The following is a 19,028-nucleotide window of genomic DNA, read 5'->3' as shown; positions in this document are numbered from 1 at the left end:
GCCTTGTACACACAAAACCCTTTCCTCACAAGTGACCACACCGAGCAGTTAGACTAGGGTTTGAGGAAAAGCCTGAATCGCCATGTGTCCTCATGTACACAATGGTCTCCATCAGCAGAAACCTCTTTGTAGGAAATTAAGCTGAAAGCTGCCCAACTGTAATATCTGCCCATTGGTCTTTCTTCAGCCTTTGGAGGCACGTGTGACCAACCTCACTCTTCTTACATACCCACAGTCTTTCAAAAATTTTAAGACAATTATCATCACCCCTGAGTGCCTCTTCCTACATCCAAAGGCTTCTCTCCAGTGAACCTAATTCCTTCAGCTACTCCTCATAAGAGACACAGTTGAGACCTTGTCAGCATTCTGGTAATTCTCTAGCTTGGCTATGCCACCACGTATGCTGTTTCAAAGTCTGCACAGCACTAGATCCTCCAACTCAGACCCTGTGCCTCTATAACCTATCGTAACACTGCATTATAAGTTTACAAATTAGAAAACAATGGAGGATTCCCAAGCTGAGGTCCTTGGGGTGCAGGGCATGCTAAGAGATAACCTTCCCTCTACACAGTTCCAGGGAAGGCCCTCCCCTGAAGAAGACCCAGTGTTTCTAATGGATACCATCTAAAATAATTACCCTGCACACACAGCCTTCTCCTCAACGGGCTGCAAATATTGGAAGGATGACAACCTAGTTTTGAAACATGCTTCACCTCAAGAGGTTAGAGTTCACTTTAAGGGTCTGTGGAGAGAGGTGCTGGGGTGGTGGATTTTCCACGGTGCTGCTCATTAAGTCAGCCTTGGCTTACTACTATTAGGAGAGGTGAAATTCCAGCCAATTTCCGAACTGCTGGCATAACAGTTTCAATAGGTAAGATTGATACTTCTGGCCAAGTGAGATTTGGGGTTAGATGCAGTTTTGGTTTAACTATCTTTTATCTCAGATCAAATGAGACAGTGTATTGAATTACTTAGAAAAGTTCCTGGAACATGTTAATTTTTATCACTAATTCGTGGTTTTGGGCAACTCTTAAACATCTTTACTTCCACTACAGCTCTTTACAGTGGGTCTGGCATGTAGCTGCCACTCAGTAAATGTGAGTAAACCAATACTGGAGCCTTCAGTCTGCTAAGTCTCTGACACATGCAGTCATGGGGCCAGTTACATCCACTCCCTCCACTGGAACAGAATAGATGGCTTAGGCTACGAGGAAAGTTAAGCAGAGGAGTGGGTTAGCAGATTCTTAAAACTTGGGACCATTGGGCTTCCCTGGTGGCGCAGTGGTTGAGAATCCGTCTGCCAAGGCAGGGGACACGGGTTCGAGCCCTGGTCCAGGAAGATTCCACATGCCACGGAGCAACTGAGCCTGTGTGCCACAGCTACTGAGCCTACGCTCCAGAGCCCGCGAGCCACAACTACTGAGCCCACTTGCCACAACTACTGAAGCCCGCACGCCTAGAGCCCATGCTCTGCAACAGGAGAAGCCACTGCAATGAGAAGCCCGCACACTGCAACGAAGGGTAGCCTCCGCTCGCCCCAAGGAAGACCCAACACAGCCATAAATAAATAAATAAATAAATTTTTAAAAAAACAAAAAAAAACTTGGGACCGTGTCAGCAGCTGTTCCATCTGTAGGGAGACAGCGTAGATGTTCTCGTAAATGATCCTACTCTATTTATAGTCTTTTGGCACAGAACGTTCTGCTATCTCACTTGAGATTGTTCCTTTAGGACCAAGAGAAGGAGAAAGCGAAGCAAACCAGCAATCACATTTGATTGTCTCCAGTCCTAAGGAGCTTGGGGCATGCTCGTTAAGGCATCACACCTGATGGGGGCTCCAGCAGGGGCTCCTACTCAAGGACACAGTAAGGGAAGCGAAGGCAATCAACCCAAGCAGCACTGAAGAAGACAGGATGGAAAGGACTTTTTTATTTTCCCAGATCTTCAGGCAACCTCACCAAGCTGGAGGTCGCGTGCAGGTGAGTATGAAACTAAGAAAAATACAAGGCTTAAAAAGTATTGTGCATTATATTTCTTCAATCTCTGGTAGGCCAGGAGCCCAAGGTCAGTCTGGCAGGAAGCTGAGAGGACTGCCTGGTCCTGACAATCACACAATCTTCACAGTTTTGAGCATGTCTGACAGGACGTACGTGTCATCCCAGCCCTTTCCAGGCTTCCTCAGTGTTTGCTCCAAGGCCTGGGCCATTTCCAGCAGCTCTGGCGTGGCAAGTTTCCGCTCAGGGTGCGGCTGACAGAACAGGATCTCGTTTACTTCACCCTCAATTCGCCGGACATATAGGAGGGGGAACACCGCCTTGAGCCCAGCCAGCACTGAGTCCTTTAGCCCTAGGTCCCGGCACACGAGGTTGAGGATAAAGACACCTGTAGGGTAGGGAGGAAAGGGTCAGAATGACTGTGGTTCAGGGGACACGTTGGAGACAAGGTTCAGCTCTGAGGAATATAGCCATTCCTACCCCAGGGAGGCTGGTGGACCAAGGAACACACCTACAGCGGCAGTGACTTTGCAGAGAACACACAGCATACAAAGGCAGGAAGAGAAAAGCAAGGGGGATGTGTGAACCATGAGAAAACTTCAAGCTAATTTCTTGCTCTTTTGTGCTGCTAACAAATGTTACCATTCTCCATGCTTCAGTTTCACAAAGGATTGCTTTGAGAAAGAAGTAATTAATACCCCCAAGTAAGAATGTAGCAATTCCACAGAGAGATTATGTTCTTGACATATATATCACATGCCTTCACCTGTGACAATTAAGGGTTCTAAATCAACTCTGTTCACCACAGTACCTTAGCCAAATCAAAATACCTGGGAGGCAGTGAACATAAGGATTAAGAGCTCCAGCTTTCAAGTCACAAGGATCAGGGTTGGAGCCTTAGCTCTTATCTTGTGTCACCTTGGCAAGTCTCTACCTCAGTTTCCTCATCTGAAAACAGGCTGCTATGAAGATGAAATCACATACTGCCCAGTCCAGGGCATGTGGGAAGAATTCAAATGGTCACTAGCGCCACCATGCTGGTGGGGATGTGAATTGCTGTGACTACTTTGTAACTGTGTGGCAGCGTCTACAAAAACTGAACATATGCATAATCTGTGATCCAGCAATTACAGCCCTACATCTATGCCCAACAGACCTGCACACACATTTCACCAAAAGGCATCTACTAGAACGTTAATGGCAACACTTCTTATAAAAGCCCCAAACAGGAAACAACCCAAATGCCAAAAGCAGAATGGAGAAATAAATTGTGTATCACCCAGTGTCAACACAACACTATGGGTGAATTTCACAAACATCATGCTGAGTGAAAGAAACAGAGAACATTCCGTATGGGCAAAACTAAGCTGTGCTGATAGAAGTGAAGATAGTGGTTATCCTTGAGAGGACGAGTTACTGAAAGGAGGTAAGAGGTGGACTTCCGGGGCACTGGAAATGTTCGGTGTTTGGTGCTGGTAAATGAATATGTTCAATTTGGGGAAACCAATCAAGGTACAAGGTACTTATGATACGTGCATTTTTCATTAAAAAGAAAAATGTCCTTAAAGGGCCCATCCCTTCTCCCTCCCCCGCCTTCTGTTCTTCGTACCTTCAGGAGTCAAGATGCTTTTGACCTTCTGCAGGAAAGGTTGGGCCACAAACGCTGGGGGTGGGCAACTCATTCCCAGGGTTGGGTCCTTACTGTCCACATCAAACATTATGACATCGTAGTGAGGTCGTGCTGGGAAAGAGAAGCAAACGAGTCTTTGTCTCTGCTGGATACAATAACGCCATTTACATTCCTCCACCACATCTCCGTGATCTGTGGTGGGCACAGGTGGCTAAGTCACAAGGATGACATGGAGGATGTGGTCTGCTTATGAGGGCACTAGCGTCACAGTCCAGAGGAGGCACGTCATCAGCGTCCTGCTGTGAGTACTCCACGTCTACGATGGGGCCTGCATCTCATCTTCTTCCTCCACATCTTAAAGCCCTTTCCACACACACACATTACTGGGGTCCACTCCAGCAGGATTACTGCTTGGTTAAGAGTCCATCTATACCAGTGATTTTCAACCCTGGCAGAACATTAGAGTCAAATGGGAAAATTCTAAAGATTCAGAGAACCTGGGCTCCACTCCTAATCAACAGAGTTAAAACCCTGGGGTGGCGAGGAACAGATGGGAGGGGAGGTGCGAAGCCTCTGGTGTACTTTTCTTAAGCTCCCCAGGTGATTCGAAATATAGTCAGAGTTGAGAACCGTTGATCTAGACAAAGCAGCTGAGCTGCCTCTGCCTTTAAGGGCTGACCCTGCAAATGGTAACTTTAACTTAACTCTGGAAACAGCATATGTTGCCTCCTAGGAGAAAATGTTCTCAAATTAAAGTTAGCATATCTTTTCTAGCTGCTTGAACAATTACTGGCTCAAGAAAGAACTGATTTCGCTCAATGGGTGAGAAAGAACTGACCATGAATCTGATGATCTACTCCTTACTATAATGTTAGTTTTTACAAGGGGTAGGCCTGCGATACTAACGATTTGTTTTGGGCAAACTTTGAGACAGTGCTAATGATTATTAAATAAATACATATTTACTTAGGACTACACATGTCCATCACTGTTCATAGCACAGACCTGATTTTGGTTTCTTCAAAAGCAGAACATGTTGGCTCATCAAAGTCCAAGGACAACCAAGGCCCACATTTGTGGCACTGAGGCCCCCAACAATCCGAAAGGTTGCTGTTAAGACGAAGGCCAGGGCTGTTCAAAACTGACTTGAGGTGATAACAACAGCAGCACATCATGGATTGAGTACCTACCATGTGCCTGGCACTGTTTTAAGTGCTTCACATGTATCAGCCCTGGGCCCCCAGACTGGTCCCAGCCTCAGAGAGTGAACCTGTGAAACTCTGATAGAGTTAAGTTCAGTTTGCAATTACGTAAGACAGCATCTGTCCATCCCAGCACCAAAACACTTACCCCAGGCATCCCGTTTTGCCACACCCTTCCTGGAAGATACTCTAACCCAGCGAGAACCAGAGCATCTATTACAGAATGAGCAGACCGGGAAGGGTGTGTGGCCTGGGCTCAGGTTCACGTAGGACTGAACCAACCTAACTGACTTCTCCCTGAGGGGCTCATGTTCTGCAAAGCATCAGTCATCAGAAGCCTATATATTAAGCTGCAGAAGGATCAGGGGAGCTATTGTAAAACATTAATATGCCTTTTGTCCAAGTCTGGGATACAAATTATTATAGCAAAATGGAGCCTTAATTCCAGTAGCAGCAGGGCTACGGGAATTCCCACTAACACCTGCATCATGGTTTAACCTCAGCACTATTGACATTTGGGCTAGATAATTCTTTATCATCAGTGGCTGTCCTGTGTATTGTAGGATGTTGAGCAGCCTCCTTGGTCTCTACCCACTAGATGCCAGAAACACCCGTACCTAATGGTTACAACAAAAAAGTGCCTGCGGACATTGCCCCTGAGGTTTAGAACCACTCATCTACATGAATGCTGTTTTGCTCTGTTTCTGGCTTCACCTCTAGCTGAAAGATTTACAAAACAACTTCCCAACACACACCCCCAACGTTTCTTCCCCTTTTCCTCACTCAGATACAGATTCTGGGTTTCTTGGGATGATGAGAAAGTGGCAAGGTTACAGGGTCAGAAGAGATTCAGAAGGGAAGCCCACTCGTTTGTTAGTGTCATTAGTGCAGGAAACGGTCTGTTTTGCTTGTTGCCACAGCCCAACCCCTAAGAGTACCGAGCATGTGGTGGACACTCTATATTTACTGAATAGCTGTCAACAAATGAATGAACAAACGAACTGGTGAAAGACTGGGATGATGCTGATGCTGCCCTCTCAAAGGTGAGATCTAGAGGCTCCTGCAGGCCTGACGACCTGGGATCAATCCTCCCTCAACACCCCTCCAAATTCTCCAGTAGCAGTACCTTCTTCTTCTGCCAGGCTGCTAATATAGTCCAGGCCATCCGCGATGTGGACCTTCATACGGTCGCTCTGGGAGAAGCCAAACCACTGAGTGGCCACTTGCAACATGGAGGGGTCGATCTCCACAGCATCGATGCAGGACTTCGGGAAATGATCGTGGACAAAAAGGGGGAGGCTGCCCCCACCCAGGCCTACCACCAACAATCCCAGTGGGGTCTCTGTAATAAAGAATAAAAGCATCGCTTTACCACCTGCTCACTGTAAAGTTCTGCACCACACTTGGGGAGGGCAAAAGAGGGAGTCAGATTGTTGGTGCTGCCCAGGGGATACAAGACTTAGAGACCTGGCCTCCCTTGTCTCTTTCTAGAAACTCGGGAGTCAATTTAACATCTGAAAACTCAACCCTGGCCTCACAATCTTTCCTTTACTAGATCCAGAAGATGAACCAGTGTATTATTATCATGGCCCCTTAAAGATCCCAAAGCACTCAGCTGACATTATAGCAATAACCCCCACCATAAGCATTATTAAACCCCTCTAGGAAACGGGAGGGACAATGGCCAACATCTGGTTTATGATCACAGGGAGTGTAGATGTGATGCCCTCTGCTCAGCTTTCAACTCAAAGGCCACACTGCCTTCTCAGACACAGCCACCAAGTGAGGGCCATCCACCCAAGTTCCAGAAACCACAGGAAAACAAAGGCCCAAATCCTACACACAAGCACAGAAAAACCACAGCAACCACAGGGGATGAAAGGAAGGTAAGAAACAAGAAAGAATCACCAAAAGGAGACAGACCCTGAGGATTAAACGGAAGAACTGAGACTCTAGGGACACACATCAACACCAAGATAGATCAAATGTACAGTGTTCCAATAAGACATACTTAGGGACTTTGAGTGAAGACAGTTACAAGAGTAGACAGAATCATGGACATTTTTGCTACTGTGGTCAGATCCAAACCTATTATTAGTGATAAGGCTATGACTGTACTATCTATACTATGGTTTTTCTTTTTAAAGTAGAAATTCAAGATAGAATTGCATCTAGGACTCAAATAATGCAACACTGAAAAGCCAGAAATTCTCCTAAAGTGCACAGGTAGGTTTCTCCAGAGATGTGATTTTTAAATATTCCATCTGGTTACATGGGTAAATGCGTGTGCAAAAATTCATCCAGCTGAGCAACTTAAGATCTGTACACTTTACAGATCTCAGTGAATGTATTTTATACATTAACTTTTTAAACTGAGTATAGTTTATTTTACACTGATTTTTGAAGTAAATGAATAGAGGAAAAAAATTTAGGTATCAGAACACGTAGCTGTTTCAAACAATTTGAGTTTGAAGGAAAAGTTATTTGGATGTTCATGAATGTAGAAGATGGTTGGGAATAAGAAAGACATGACTATATGTGCATCTGTTGGTCTGTAATCATGGTTCTTAAACTGCAAGGCAGCTGACACTGATTACCTCCGTGATCCTACATGCTCCCTCCTGTGGAAGGCAGTGGCGACCCCCTCACCTAGAAGCAGCTCCGGGTCTCTCAGCAGGGCAAGGCCGGCCACCATGGCTTTGTGGTGCTCACAGCACAGGTAACTCTTATCAGTGGGCTGCCCCGGAGCTGCAGGGAGGTCCTCCGGAGTATTAGCAGGCTGCTGCTTCTTCCTGTCTCTTCTCCGTTTCTTCTGGGCTAGATCACAGACAGAGACGAATGAAGTCACATGCGTGGTACACTGCTCCTTGGAAAGTAAGGCACACCAGCAGCAGTATGCTGCAACTGGTTCGATGAGACTCGAGAACCCAACTGTGAAATATGCAGGAATTTTGCGAACTGGTTGACATGTTGGTGGCTTGAAATCTGGCCATGGTGGCCATTTTTATGCCACGGAAATTGGCAAACAGTGCCTATCGTGGCTTTTTTCCCCAAAGAGACAGTTGTTAAACATTTAACCTACACCAGAGAGTCAGAAAAGGGAAGTGGCAAAGAAACACCCCGAAACTCAGAACACTGGGAAAACTCAAGTGAGGAGTACTAGTACCTCTCCTCTGGGAAATATAAAGCCACTAACAGGTGAGAAGTTTATTCATCAGTTCTTTTAGGGGAAAAAGGACTTAGTTTCCAACTACCTCCTCTATGCCAATTACTATACTAAGACTTTTACTCTTGTAGCTTTGAAACAACCCTATATCAACGCTCCTATTCCAATTCTTGGCAGATGGAAAAACTGAAGATCTGAAGAGTTATTAATTAGGCCCAAATCAATAGGCAATGCAGCCAGGATTTGAACCTGGGACTACCTGTCTGCAGCAGCTATCATCTTTCTACTACATCACACAGACAGTAATTCATACCACCCCACTGGACAAGGACATCACAAATGTTCACAGAAGGGGGGAAATCGTACAAAAGGCCCCTCTACTCTCCCTCTAACTACTCCCTCAACTGCTCCAGGATAGAGTGAACAGATGGCTCTGGAGTTTTCCTAGGGACCAGCTGCACCGTTGGGCACTGAAGTGTAAGTGGCAGCGTGCTTTTCAGAGATGTTAAATTGCTTTTTAACACATTCTTCTCCTTGCTCACCAATACTTCCATGACGGAAATCATTCCCATAAGAATTAAGTGATACTAAGAAGGCTTGGCAACAGTGGGGAAAAAAACCAAAACCCAAATTAGAGGGCAGAATGTTCTTTGAAGCACTTTTACTGAGCTTTCAGTGAGATGAAACTGAACCAACCTGCAGCCCAATGACAGCACAGGAACCCAACAAATATGGGTGCACATGACCAGGGGACACCCCTCAAGAGGAGACCATCCTGCTCAGAATAACCTGATCCTGAGCTGTGGGCAAACCCATGACCTCATGAGGTTCTGAATTCTCTCTTTTCGCCCTCCTTCCAGATGGCCTTGCCAACAGGACAGCATCATCAGGCAAAGGGAACAACCGGCAATCAGGAGAGCCAATTTCAGATTCCAAGCCTGACTCTCTGTGCCTCTAAAGGGAAGTTATACTGGAGAAGGGGTGGGGAAGAACATTTTTCTACTCTATACGTGTGATCTGTGATTGATTACAATGAGTAAGTATTACTTTTATAATACAAACATATAATGCCCCGAGAAAATAAACAAACGATTGCTCTCCCCATTAGTGGGCGTTTCTGAGCAGCACGTGGGAGACCACTTAAAAGAGAACATGGTGGGGGGCTTCCCTGGTGGCGCAGTGGTTAAGAATCTGCCTGCCAATGCAGGGGACACGGGTTTGATCCCTGGTCCGGGAAGATCCCACATGCCGCGGAGCAACTAAGCCCGTGTGCCACAACTACTGAGCCTGCGCTCTAGAGCCCGCGAGCCACAACTATTGAAGCTCGCGCACCTAGAGCCCGTGCTCTGCAACAAGAGAGGCCACCGCAATGAGAAGCCTGGGCACCACAACAAAGAGTAGTCCCCGCTCGCCACAGCTAGAGAAAGCCCATGCACAGCAACGAAGACCCGACGCAGCCAAAAATTAATTAATTAATTAATTAATTATTTAAAAAAGAGAGAACATGGTAGAGATCTACCCTGTCAAAGCCTGTAGCCATGGGCCACTTGTGGCCATTTAAACTTAAATGTCAGTTCATCAGAATTAAGAACTTACATCAGAAAAAAGATTAAAGATTCAGTTCCTTAGTCACACCGGCCATGTTCCTAGTGCTCGGTAGCCACATATGGTTCATGGCTGCCACCCTGGGCAGCTAACTGGGTATTAAACATTTCCTTCACTGCAGAAAGTTCTACCAGACTAGGTGACCTCTAGGGCACCCACCAACTGTACAACCCTCTAAAACAGGTGCTAGGAGGTGGCCCCATGGACGAGGGCAGGCCTACTGAATTAATATACAGACATATATGGAGCAACTTGTAAAACACATGGTCTTTGAACTGCAGGCATTAAAGTGATTATCACATTTGTCTGATAAACCACCACCCCTGCTCCTTATCACTGCAGGGTCAGGCTTTGCTCAAGAACAGAACATTGACCTCCCTTCTGTTCATCGCCACTCACACCCTAAGAGCCCAGATGATAAGAGGACAACCCACAGAGCCGTGTGCCTCTGGTCACAGGTATCCGGGTCTGTCCTACAGCTCCGCCAAGCTCCCAGGTCTTTCTGACCACCCCAAATTGTCCATACCACGTCCACGTGGGCCCCACCACTGTGCCCACGACGCCTCACCTCTGTGAGACACATCCTTCAGCAGCCTGGCTTCTGACTGCACCACGTTCCTGTTGCTGAGGAAGATCAGCCGCCGAAAGTAGTGCCTGTCATCCCCCTGCACATCCTCGATGACGTAGTCGCCACTCAAAGGGCTGCAGTCTTGGTGCTGAACAGTCCGGACCCCGATGTCCCCACCCACAGACAGGAAGGGTACCTGAAGGAACAGCAGAGATGTGGTGAAAACACCAGCTCAACTGAGAAATACGAGAAATTATAATCCCTTCCCTTTGTGTGTATGTGAAGAATCCCCGCACCACGGTTCTGAGCAGCAACAACTCCGAAGATTTGCCATTTTGTTAAAGTACTCTTCTGGGGAGTTTGACTAGATCTCAAAAGGTTTAACTGACCTTTCTGAAAACCAACTGAACAACTAAAGATTCCCCAAACCATTCGTGAAATGCAGTTGGTTCTCCACAAGAAAAATGTGAGTTTCTCAACAGTAATCCTTAAAAGGACTTTCAATAGTCCAAGACAATGAAAGCTAGAAGGAAGCCTCAAGGAGGGACTAGAATCATGAGAGAAGGAATCTAAATAGGGATAAAGATATCAAAATCCATGGGGAAAGCAACCACTCCAAATTTGGCGAAGTGTCTCCCTTCCCCCAGTTATTCTCAACTTTTTTCTGCATTCTTCTAAACAGAAGAAAAAATTAGGAGGAAAAAATACATTTTTCTCCTAAACTTTTCCATTCCCTTCCCAATCTTCACATTTGTTTCTTTTTAAAGACTTACAAGAGTATTTAATAATCATGAGGGACTCCTGACTTTGTGGAGATGTAGGCACTGTTGAGAGAAAGTCACAAATGAACCTCCCCACAGGATCTGGGTCTCTCTGATGGGACACCAACCCCAAAGTCTTCCAGAAAGCATCAAATACATATTCATCGGTAAGCACAAGTCAGCCTAGTGGGCAGAGCCACAGGCTGGGAACCCAGGAGCCTGGGTTCTTTTCAGTTCTGTTACTACAGCATCAAGCTTCCAGGTACCTTGTCTTTCCCATCTATCAAGAAGGATAAACTTCTTTCTATAAAGCCCTTGCAATAAAGTCACCTATCAATTACCCTGTCTTGTGACCAGGATAGTACAAGACAGATGGCGTCAACTGATAATACCATATCACCATTTTGGCAAAAACCTTCAGTTTCCTTCCCAGTGGAACATCAGACCAGCAATGTTAATATCCTGAAAATTAAGCTGAGCTCTTTTGGCCCTTTCCCATTCTACCTCACATAATGATGGTTCTAAGAAGCAAAATGGCCAAGGAAATCCTGCGCAAAGTGAGTTAGGAGAAATACAGCCTGAGTAAGCTGCAGTGTGAAGAGCTGCAGCTTGCAAGGTGGAGAGCACTTCCTTCATGCCATCTGAGTGGCCCCACAGGCACAGATGCTACTGGGGGTCTCAATAAGGGCAACCGCTCACCTTCCACTCACTGCCTGGGACATAACTTCTGCTCTCTTAGCTCTTAGCTGCTGACATGCCCTCCAGGAACAGACTAGGGTCACAGACCCTAGTCCTAGCTTCTGCCAAGATACCCTCTGCCTTCCTGGCTACTAATATGACTTCCCCAGAGACCCTGAAGGCTGCTACCAAAGCTTTGTTACCTGCTGCTGGGCGGGCATCCCGGCCGGGGCCAGCTCCATGACTCTGGCCGACAGCTCGGCCTGGATGCTGTCCATGCCTTCGTACTGCTGACCTCGGTGAAGGGCCACTGTGATCAGCCTCCTGAAGCCCGCACTGGCTGCCAGCTGCTTCCGGCCCTCCTCCATGCCAAAGAGCCACTCGGTCTCCCGACCCTGGGGGACTGGAAAGAGGCATTTGTTGACAGGGAGTCCTGGGAAAAGTTCAAGCCCACAACCAATATGCCCCACGTGGCAGAGAGCCAGCCCCTACCCCAAGCCCAGCAACCCTTCCAACTGTGACCTACTGAGGGGCTATCAATCCCCAGTCAACAATGTCCACAGCAAAGCTGCCATCAGACCCACGGCAGGACCCAGCGTGGAAAAGAAGTGTGAGCGTGTATGTAAGGGGAGGGAGGCAAGTATCTAGTGCAAGAAAAATAGCAATAATGCTAACACTTCTTACGTGCCGGGCATTATTCCAAGCAGTTTACAAACAGAAACTAATCAAATCCTCACAATAGCCCAAGATGCAGGGAGTATTATTATTATTCCCATTTTATAAATGAGGAAATTAAGACACAGAAGTTACATTATTTGCCCAAGTTCACACAGCTCGTAACTGGCGAAGCTAGGGCTCAACCCCAGGCAGTCCAGCCCCAGACTCCATGCTCGTATCCGCTGTGCTATTAGTTCTCACAGGTGCACAGTTAGGACAAGGAAATACTTGGAAAAATGGATTCGATGTCAGGAAACAAATTACCAGCATGATGTATCACCACCTCACGTTTGTCTAGAATATTCTACTTTTGAGAGCATTTCCTCATACTACCTCTTTTGATCATTACTAAGGTGAATCTGGTATCATTTACCCCTTTCAATAATAACACTAACATTTGTAAAACTTATCATGTGCCAGGCACCATTCAAAGAGCTTTTACACTCCTCACAATTACACAGTTAAGATCTCACTTTATAGATGAAGAAACTGGGGCACAGAAAGAACACTAACTTGTCCAATACCACCAGGAAGTGACTGAGCCAGGACTGGAAACTAAATAGTCTGGTTCCAGAGCTCACTTTTTTAGCTACTACTCTGTACTGTCTCTAAATTCAGCAGAGACGCACAGAAACTTCCCCAGGTCACATAGCTTACAGGCTACAAGGCTGGGACTCCCGTTGCTTCCACTACTCCTTGTTACAAAGTGACTAACATCTCTACAAATGCGTGACCTGCCTAAATGCATCTATATTACTTCAAGCCTTTGCAATGGAAGATGAGAAGAAATAAACCTCAAATCCAAGCAGGCAGCTCCCCCTTCCTCATGCCTGGCCAGTCTAACCTCTTCAAGCACCGCCCCCTGCAAGATAAAACCAGCCAAGGCATACCCATCCACCAAAGCCCCAGCCCCAGCCCCTGTAAGCCAGCCCCCTCCAGGGAAGAGAGGGAGCAATCCCAACTCACTGATGAAAATGGCAAAATGACTGTCCCGCGATGGTTTCACAGTGGGGCTGTCCACCACGTGGAGGGTGTAGCGTGGCTCCCCCGTGTCCCCACTGCACAAGTCCAGAGACACATTCCCCAGCCCGGCCTTGCGGTACAGCTGGCTGCACAGCCAGACATACTGCTGCCGCTCCCGCACCGCCTCAGCCAGCCGCTCGGCACTCTCCAGCCGCACAGGCTTGCCCTGCTCCTGAGCACACAGCTCAAAGATCTGAAGGGCAGAGCCAGGGACCGGCCTGAACTTGGTCATGATGAAGGCAAACACAGGCAAGGAGAACCGAGGCTCTGCTTCCAACAGCTGGTCTTGGCTGTTGGCCACCTGGTGCACCCTCACCATCCACCCCTCCCGAGAGAAGTGACCCACTGCTTTCTTCAGGACGTGAGCCTGAGCCAGGGAGATGCAGAGGTAGCGACCGCCCACCTGCAGGACACGGCCAACCTCAGCCAGCATCCTGTCCACCTGCTGCAGGGTCTTCTCCTCCTCATCTGTCAGGACGGCGTCCAGGGTGCCCTTGTCCAACACCACCTGGAACGAGGCATCGGGAAACTCCATCTGTGTCATGTCCATCTTCAAGAAGCTCATCTGGGGCCGTCGGCTGGCATTGCGTTCCTTCATTTGCTTGATGACGACCTCACTGATGTCAATGTTCACTATATCCTGATAGCCCACATCATACAGCTGCTCGCTTAGCTCTGAGTTACCACACCCAATCACCAGCACCTAGGGGGAAAGAAAACAAGATGGAGGTGATCAAGGCAAAGGAATGAGCTTCAGACACTTCAAGGAATCAAGTCTCACCCTGGCTGCTGTATGTCTTCAGAGGGCAAAGATGCTATGCCATGAGAAAGCACCACTACAAAGTTGATTCTAGGCTCCATCTTGAAACACCACTGGTTAGAAGAACTCACTAGTAACAAACCACATTCCGCTATAACAATGCAAGTTATGCAGAAACAAACTAACCGGCGTTGTTCTTTTCTCTGAATCAAGCGTTTATTAATCAATTGCAGGAACAAACTAATCATGGGTTGTTCTTTTCTCTGAATCAAGAATTTATTATTCAAGAATTGATAGGAAGTCACAGAATCCAAATACAGTAGTTATAATTGAAATCTCCTATTTGTTTTACTGTTGAAAACCTAGGTCTGGCATAATCCTATTCCACTCATGCCTTTGGCTCCAACTCATGATATTGTGCTATTTTCTGAAGCCAAACTTAAAACACAGGTTGTTGCCTCCCTCTCTGTGGAGGAATCTCCCATTGATCCTTCAAAATTCTGCCCTGATGTCACCATCTCTGGAAAAGCATTGTACAATGACAAGTGCATAAGCTTTGGAGCTAGGTGGATCTAAGTTTAAATCCCCACACGACCACTTACTACATGTATGATCTTGGGCAAGAAACTGGCTCTCAGAGCCTCAGTTTCCTCATCTGTAGAGTTCGTGTATTACCACTCACCTCAAGGTTTATTATGAGAACTCAGTGACTGAGCAAACACACACACACACAGCACCCAGCATAAGGTTTGGCTCTGAAAGCTTCCTCCTCCAATCTTCGTTTTCTACCCTTCTTCCTTCCCTACTTCCACCTCTATCAAACCTCCTATTACTGTACTTGGCACTCTTCACTTCTGGAATGTGCCCAGGATTTATATCTTAATGCTTGTGTGGCTTAAGGGCTGAACACAGTGCCTGAAAGTCAGTGGGCCCACAACAATTATTTGGTAACAGATTCATTTATCAGTAAAGCCACGGGTGCTGCCAGCTCCACGGGGATGCACAGTGACAGAAAAGCACACTTCCCTCACTAGGAGGAGATGTCTAGCTTGCACTACTAAAGAAGTCATTCTTCCAGTGAGGTTATTAATTCAAGAATGATCTGGGGGTGGAAGCTCTGAAAACCTTTAAAAGGATACTTCGTAATTACCTTTTAGCTAGAATGTTGTATGGAATCCTGAAAATATGGGCCCGTTTAGGGCCCCCACGCCTGTCATCATCTACCAAGTGCAGGATTTCTGTTATCAGTTCCTACCTTCCAGGGCACACACAGGGCTGCCCGGCCGCGCTTACCTTTTCCCTGGGCTTGATATACTTGTGCAGCAACCCGCACAGTTCCAGGTAGGTTCCATACCACTCGAAAGCTTTCTTTCCCCGCTGCTGGAAGAACTTCTCCCAATAGTCAATGGAGCCAAACTCCTTAGGGCTTTTAGGTAAGAGATCCATATTCCCACTGCTCGAGCTGCGTCTTCAAGACTCTCCTACTCCCTGTGCGGTACCATCCGAGGGGTTTCCCCACGCGCTGGTTCTGGGACACCGCAGCGGGAATTCTTACAACGGACAAACAGCCACATTGACTTGTCCCCCACTCAAAACCCAAAGGGATGACCTTTACACGCCCGCCGCACACGCAAGGCACTGAACCTAATAAACGCTCAACCCCTGTTCCACCCCAAAGCCCCAGACCCATGTGGGGAGGCCCTCACACTTTTTCAGAGCTCGGTGTCAGAATCGGCAATCATATCCGGGTGCGAGGCTTCGCGATTGGTTGGCTGCCCAGACCATCTCAGCAGTTCATTGGTCAGTGATTTTCGTCCAGGCACGTCATTGGCTGCAACGCGCTCGCCTCACGCCGGCGGCTTCGTCGCAGGCGCCGCGCTTTAATTTACGTGAGCCGGAGCGGCGCGGGGCGGGGCCACGGGCCGGAGGCAGGGCGGGAGCCGGGGTGTCCCGGTCCCAGACTTGCGTCAGAGCACCGAGCGGGGGCAGCCTTCTTAGCTCTGGGCTTTCCAGCCTTGGAAGAGAGCTCCCGGGTCCCAGGCTGTTTGTTCCTTTCGTCTCTGAGCTCCCATTCTGATCACGAGACACATAAGGGCTGAGCGCTGACGGCGGTGGGCACACTGGAGGAGGGGGGCCTCGGAAAAGAAAAACTTGTAGATTAGACGGAAGTGAGGCAAGGGATGAGTAGAGCCAGTCCATAGCAGAAGAAAACTGCCCAACCCAGCTGTATCTTCTGCATCTCCCGCCCCACCCCCGCCTTACTTTAACCACTTTACTTGTACAATTCAGGTTTAATTTGGAGGAAAGTAGCACTTGGCTGTGCTCAGCTTGCAGGATCTTAGTTTCCCAAACAGGGATTGAAGCTGGGGCCCCAGCAGTGAGAGTGCCTAGTCCTAACCACTGGACTGCCAGAGAATTCCCAGGGTTTCACTATTAATAATGTAACAACATGGAAATTCAGGGGAAAAGAATAACAACCAGTTATTCAGAAGTGCGTCCTCTCCCTCTTCCTCCTTCCCTCAAAGCACAGTGCACAAAACTTAAGGCTCATTTTGGTAATTGGCCTCCTCAGGTTGTCATTCGGATGTCATCTAAAAGTAGTTACTTGGGACTTCCCTGGTGGCGCAGTGGTTAAGAATCCGTCTGCCAATGCAGGGGACACAGGTTCGAGCCTTGGTCCTGGAAGATCCCACATGCCGAAGAGCAGCTAAACCTGTGCGCCACGACTACTGAGCTTGCATGCTGCAACTACTAAAGCCGGCGGGCCTAGAGCCTGTGCTCTGCAGCAAGAGAAAAGCCAGTACAATGAGAAGCCCGTGCACCGCAGCGAAGAGTAGCCCCAGCTCACCGCAACTAGAGAAAGCCGCGCAGCAACGAAGACCCAATGCAGCCAAAAATAAATAAATAAATAAATAAACCATTAAAAGTAGTTACTACAGCTTATTTTATGTATTTAATGAACGTACTATGTTTTTAGATGCTCATCTTATCCAAACACCCTAAGGATGTTCCTGTGAATGGCACTGTTTTAAAATATGTGCATCATTGGGCTTTTCACAGCATTATAAACTGCAGGAGGAATTCACAGACTGAGGATGTTATGGGCTTTTTCCAGATTCTTGGACAGCAATACCATAGAAATGAATATCGCCTTCGCAAGACTCTTAGGCAAGCAAAGCTTTTTATTTAAAGAGATAGCTTGAACATAACAAGGATGGCGCAAAAAAAAAAAAGCACCAGCTCTCAGAATAGAAGGGGCTAGTTGATTTTACAGTAAGTCCCCTCCATACGAAGGAGTTCCATTCTGAGAACGCGTTTGTAAGTCCAATTTGTTCGTTTAAGTCCAACAAAGTTAGCCTAGGTACCGAACTAATGCAATCAGCTATATAGTACTTACTGTAATAGGTTTATAATACTTTTCACACAAATGATACATTAAAAAACAAACAAAAATAAAACATTTTTAATCTTATAGTACAGTACTTTGAAGAGTACAGTAGTACAGTACAACAGCTGTCATACAGGGGCTGGCATCGAGTGAACAGGCAAGAAGAGTTACTGACTGGAGGAGGTGGGAGGTGGTAGAGCTGAAGGATCGTCAGCAATAGGAGATGGAGGGAAAGCTGCAATTTCACTCATAGCTGACGTTGATGGAACGCACGTTTGCGTCTCTGAAAGTTCGCAACTTGAAGGTTCGTATGTCGTGGACCTACTGTATAACAAAACGGAGGGTTTGTCTCATGATCACTGATAATTTTCAGAAATAATCAAACTTCTTTGATCAGCAACAGGTGGCTCCATGGTGGCTATCAGGAATAGAGAGTGCTTCTCCGAGGAGAAAGAAATGCATGAGAATTTTCTGTAAGAAAGCACAGGAATAGATATGGTTAAAATTTATAGTTGAGCTTCTTGTCTTGTGGCAACTACGTATACTCCTTAGTGTAACAGAGATAAAGTTAATTTTTTATTCCTTCAAGCCTGGTTTTTGTCTTTGGGACACAGGCCCTCTGGGCCTTTGTTCTTTAGCTTGCAAGTTCTGTTTGCCCAAGGCGGTTCCCTGGTCCTTTTCCAAAATGGCTGTGCTCTTGTCATCCTGTCTCAAGGAGGGCAGGTAGGCTTGGAATTAAGCTTCTGTAGTCTGGGCTATTTTAGACCTCACTGGCATAGATAGCCAAGCACACTCTCTTACTAGTTAAATCGATTAAACTGAACTTGAACTTTGGTTTAAAACAGTAGTTCTCAAACTTTGGCATGCATCAGAATCACCTGGAAGACTTATAAAAACAGATTGCTGAGCTCTAGCCCCAGAGTTTCTGATTCACCAGGTCTATAGTGAAGCCCAAGGATTTGCATTTCTAACAAGTTCCCTGGTGATAACAACGATGTTGGCCCAGGGACCACACTTTGAGAATTACTGTTTTAAAATATAATTAAGAGATAAGCCAAAATGGATATGGTTCCAACTCCACAATTTTAAAAGGTTAATCTAAAAGCCCTCTACAAGAACCTCAAAGAAAATCTATTTTCATGTACCACTTGCTGAGTTCACATTATTTCCTCTCTACCCAAGATTAGGTGAGCTGGAAGGAGCCTCTGAGTGGCTCCAGCTATGACATCACGCAGCATTCCTAATGGATGTGATGTGTGTTCTTTCAGAGAGCACTTATTGAGAGCAGAGGACACTGTGCTTGAAGTGCTCCCCAATACCAAAGAAACAAAACAACACAGCCTCTGCCTTCTCCCCTCAAGGACTGATTCAATTCATCAAACATTTAAAGGGACTAGTATGAGCCAATCACTATGGTGAAAGCTAAGAATGCAGTGGTAAGAAAGACAATCGTATGGAAAGCACACAGCAAACAATTACAAAAAAGAATCTGTAATGAGGGTTTGTGATAAGTGCTGTGAAGGAGAAATATAAGAG

General features: G+C 46.8%; 1 protein-coding gene across 3 annotated transcripts; it reads right to left on the bottom strand.

Moving 5' to 3' along the window:
- Positions 1-1,900: 1,900 nt before the first annotated feature.
- On the bottom strand, positions 1,901-15,854 carry EEF1AKNMT (eEF1A lysine and N-terminal methyltransferase). 3 transcript variants are annotated; one of them, XM_036834442.1, is made up of 8 exons: positions 15,398-15,853; positions 13,288-14,047; positions 11,808-12,007; positions 10,166-10,361; positions 7,476-7,643; positions 5,953-6,168; positions 3,604-3,735; positions 1,901-2,382 (listed from the first exon to the last, which is right to left on the bottom strand). In XM_036834442.1, exons 1-8 carry the CDS (start codon positions 15,548-15,550, stop codon positions 2,108-2,110), a joined length of 2,100 nt encoding a protein of 699 aa, XP_036690337.1. In that variant the 5' UTR covers positions 15,551-15,853; the 3' UTR covers positions 1,901-2,107. The 3 variants fall into 3 exon arrangements, with proteins under 3 accessions (XP_036690337.1, XP_036690347.1, XP_036690357.1); XM_036834452.1 differs by lacking the exon at positions 5,953-6,168 and having other exon boundaries at positions 1,922-2,382; positions 15,398-15,854; XM_036834462.1 differs by lacking the exons at positions 5,953-6,168; positions 7,476-7,643 and having other exon boundaries at positions 1,922-2,382; positions 15,398-15,854.
- Positions 15,855-19,028: the final 3,174 nt, after the last annotated feature.

Source organism: Balaenoptera musculus, chromosome 1 (assembly GCF_009873245.2).
Source record: "Balaenoptera musculus isolate JJ_BM4_2016_0621 chromosome 1, mBalMus1.pri.v3, whole genome shotgun sequence".
NCBI lineage: Eukaryota > Metazoa > Chordata > Mammalia > Artiodactyla > Balaenopteridae > Balaenoptera > Balaenoptera musculus.
Note: the sequence above shows the minus strand (reverse complement) of the source record. Positions and strands in the feature narration are given on the sequence as shown.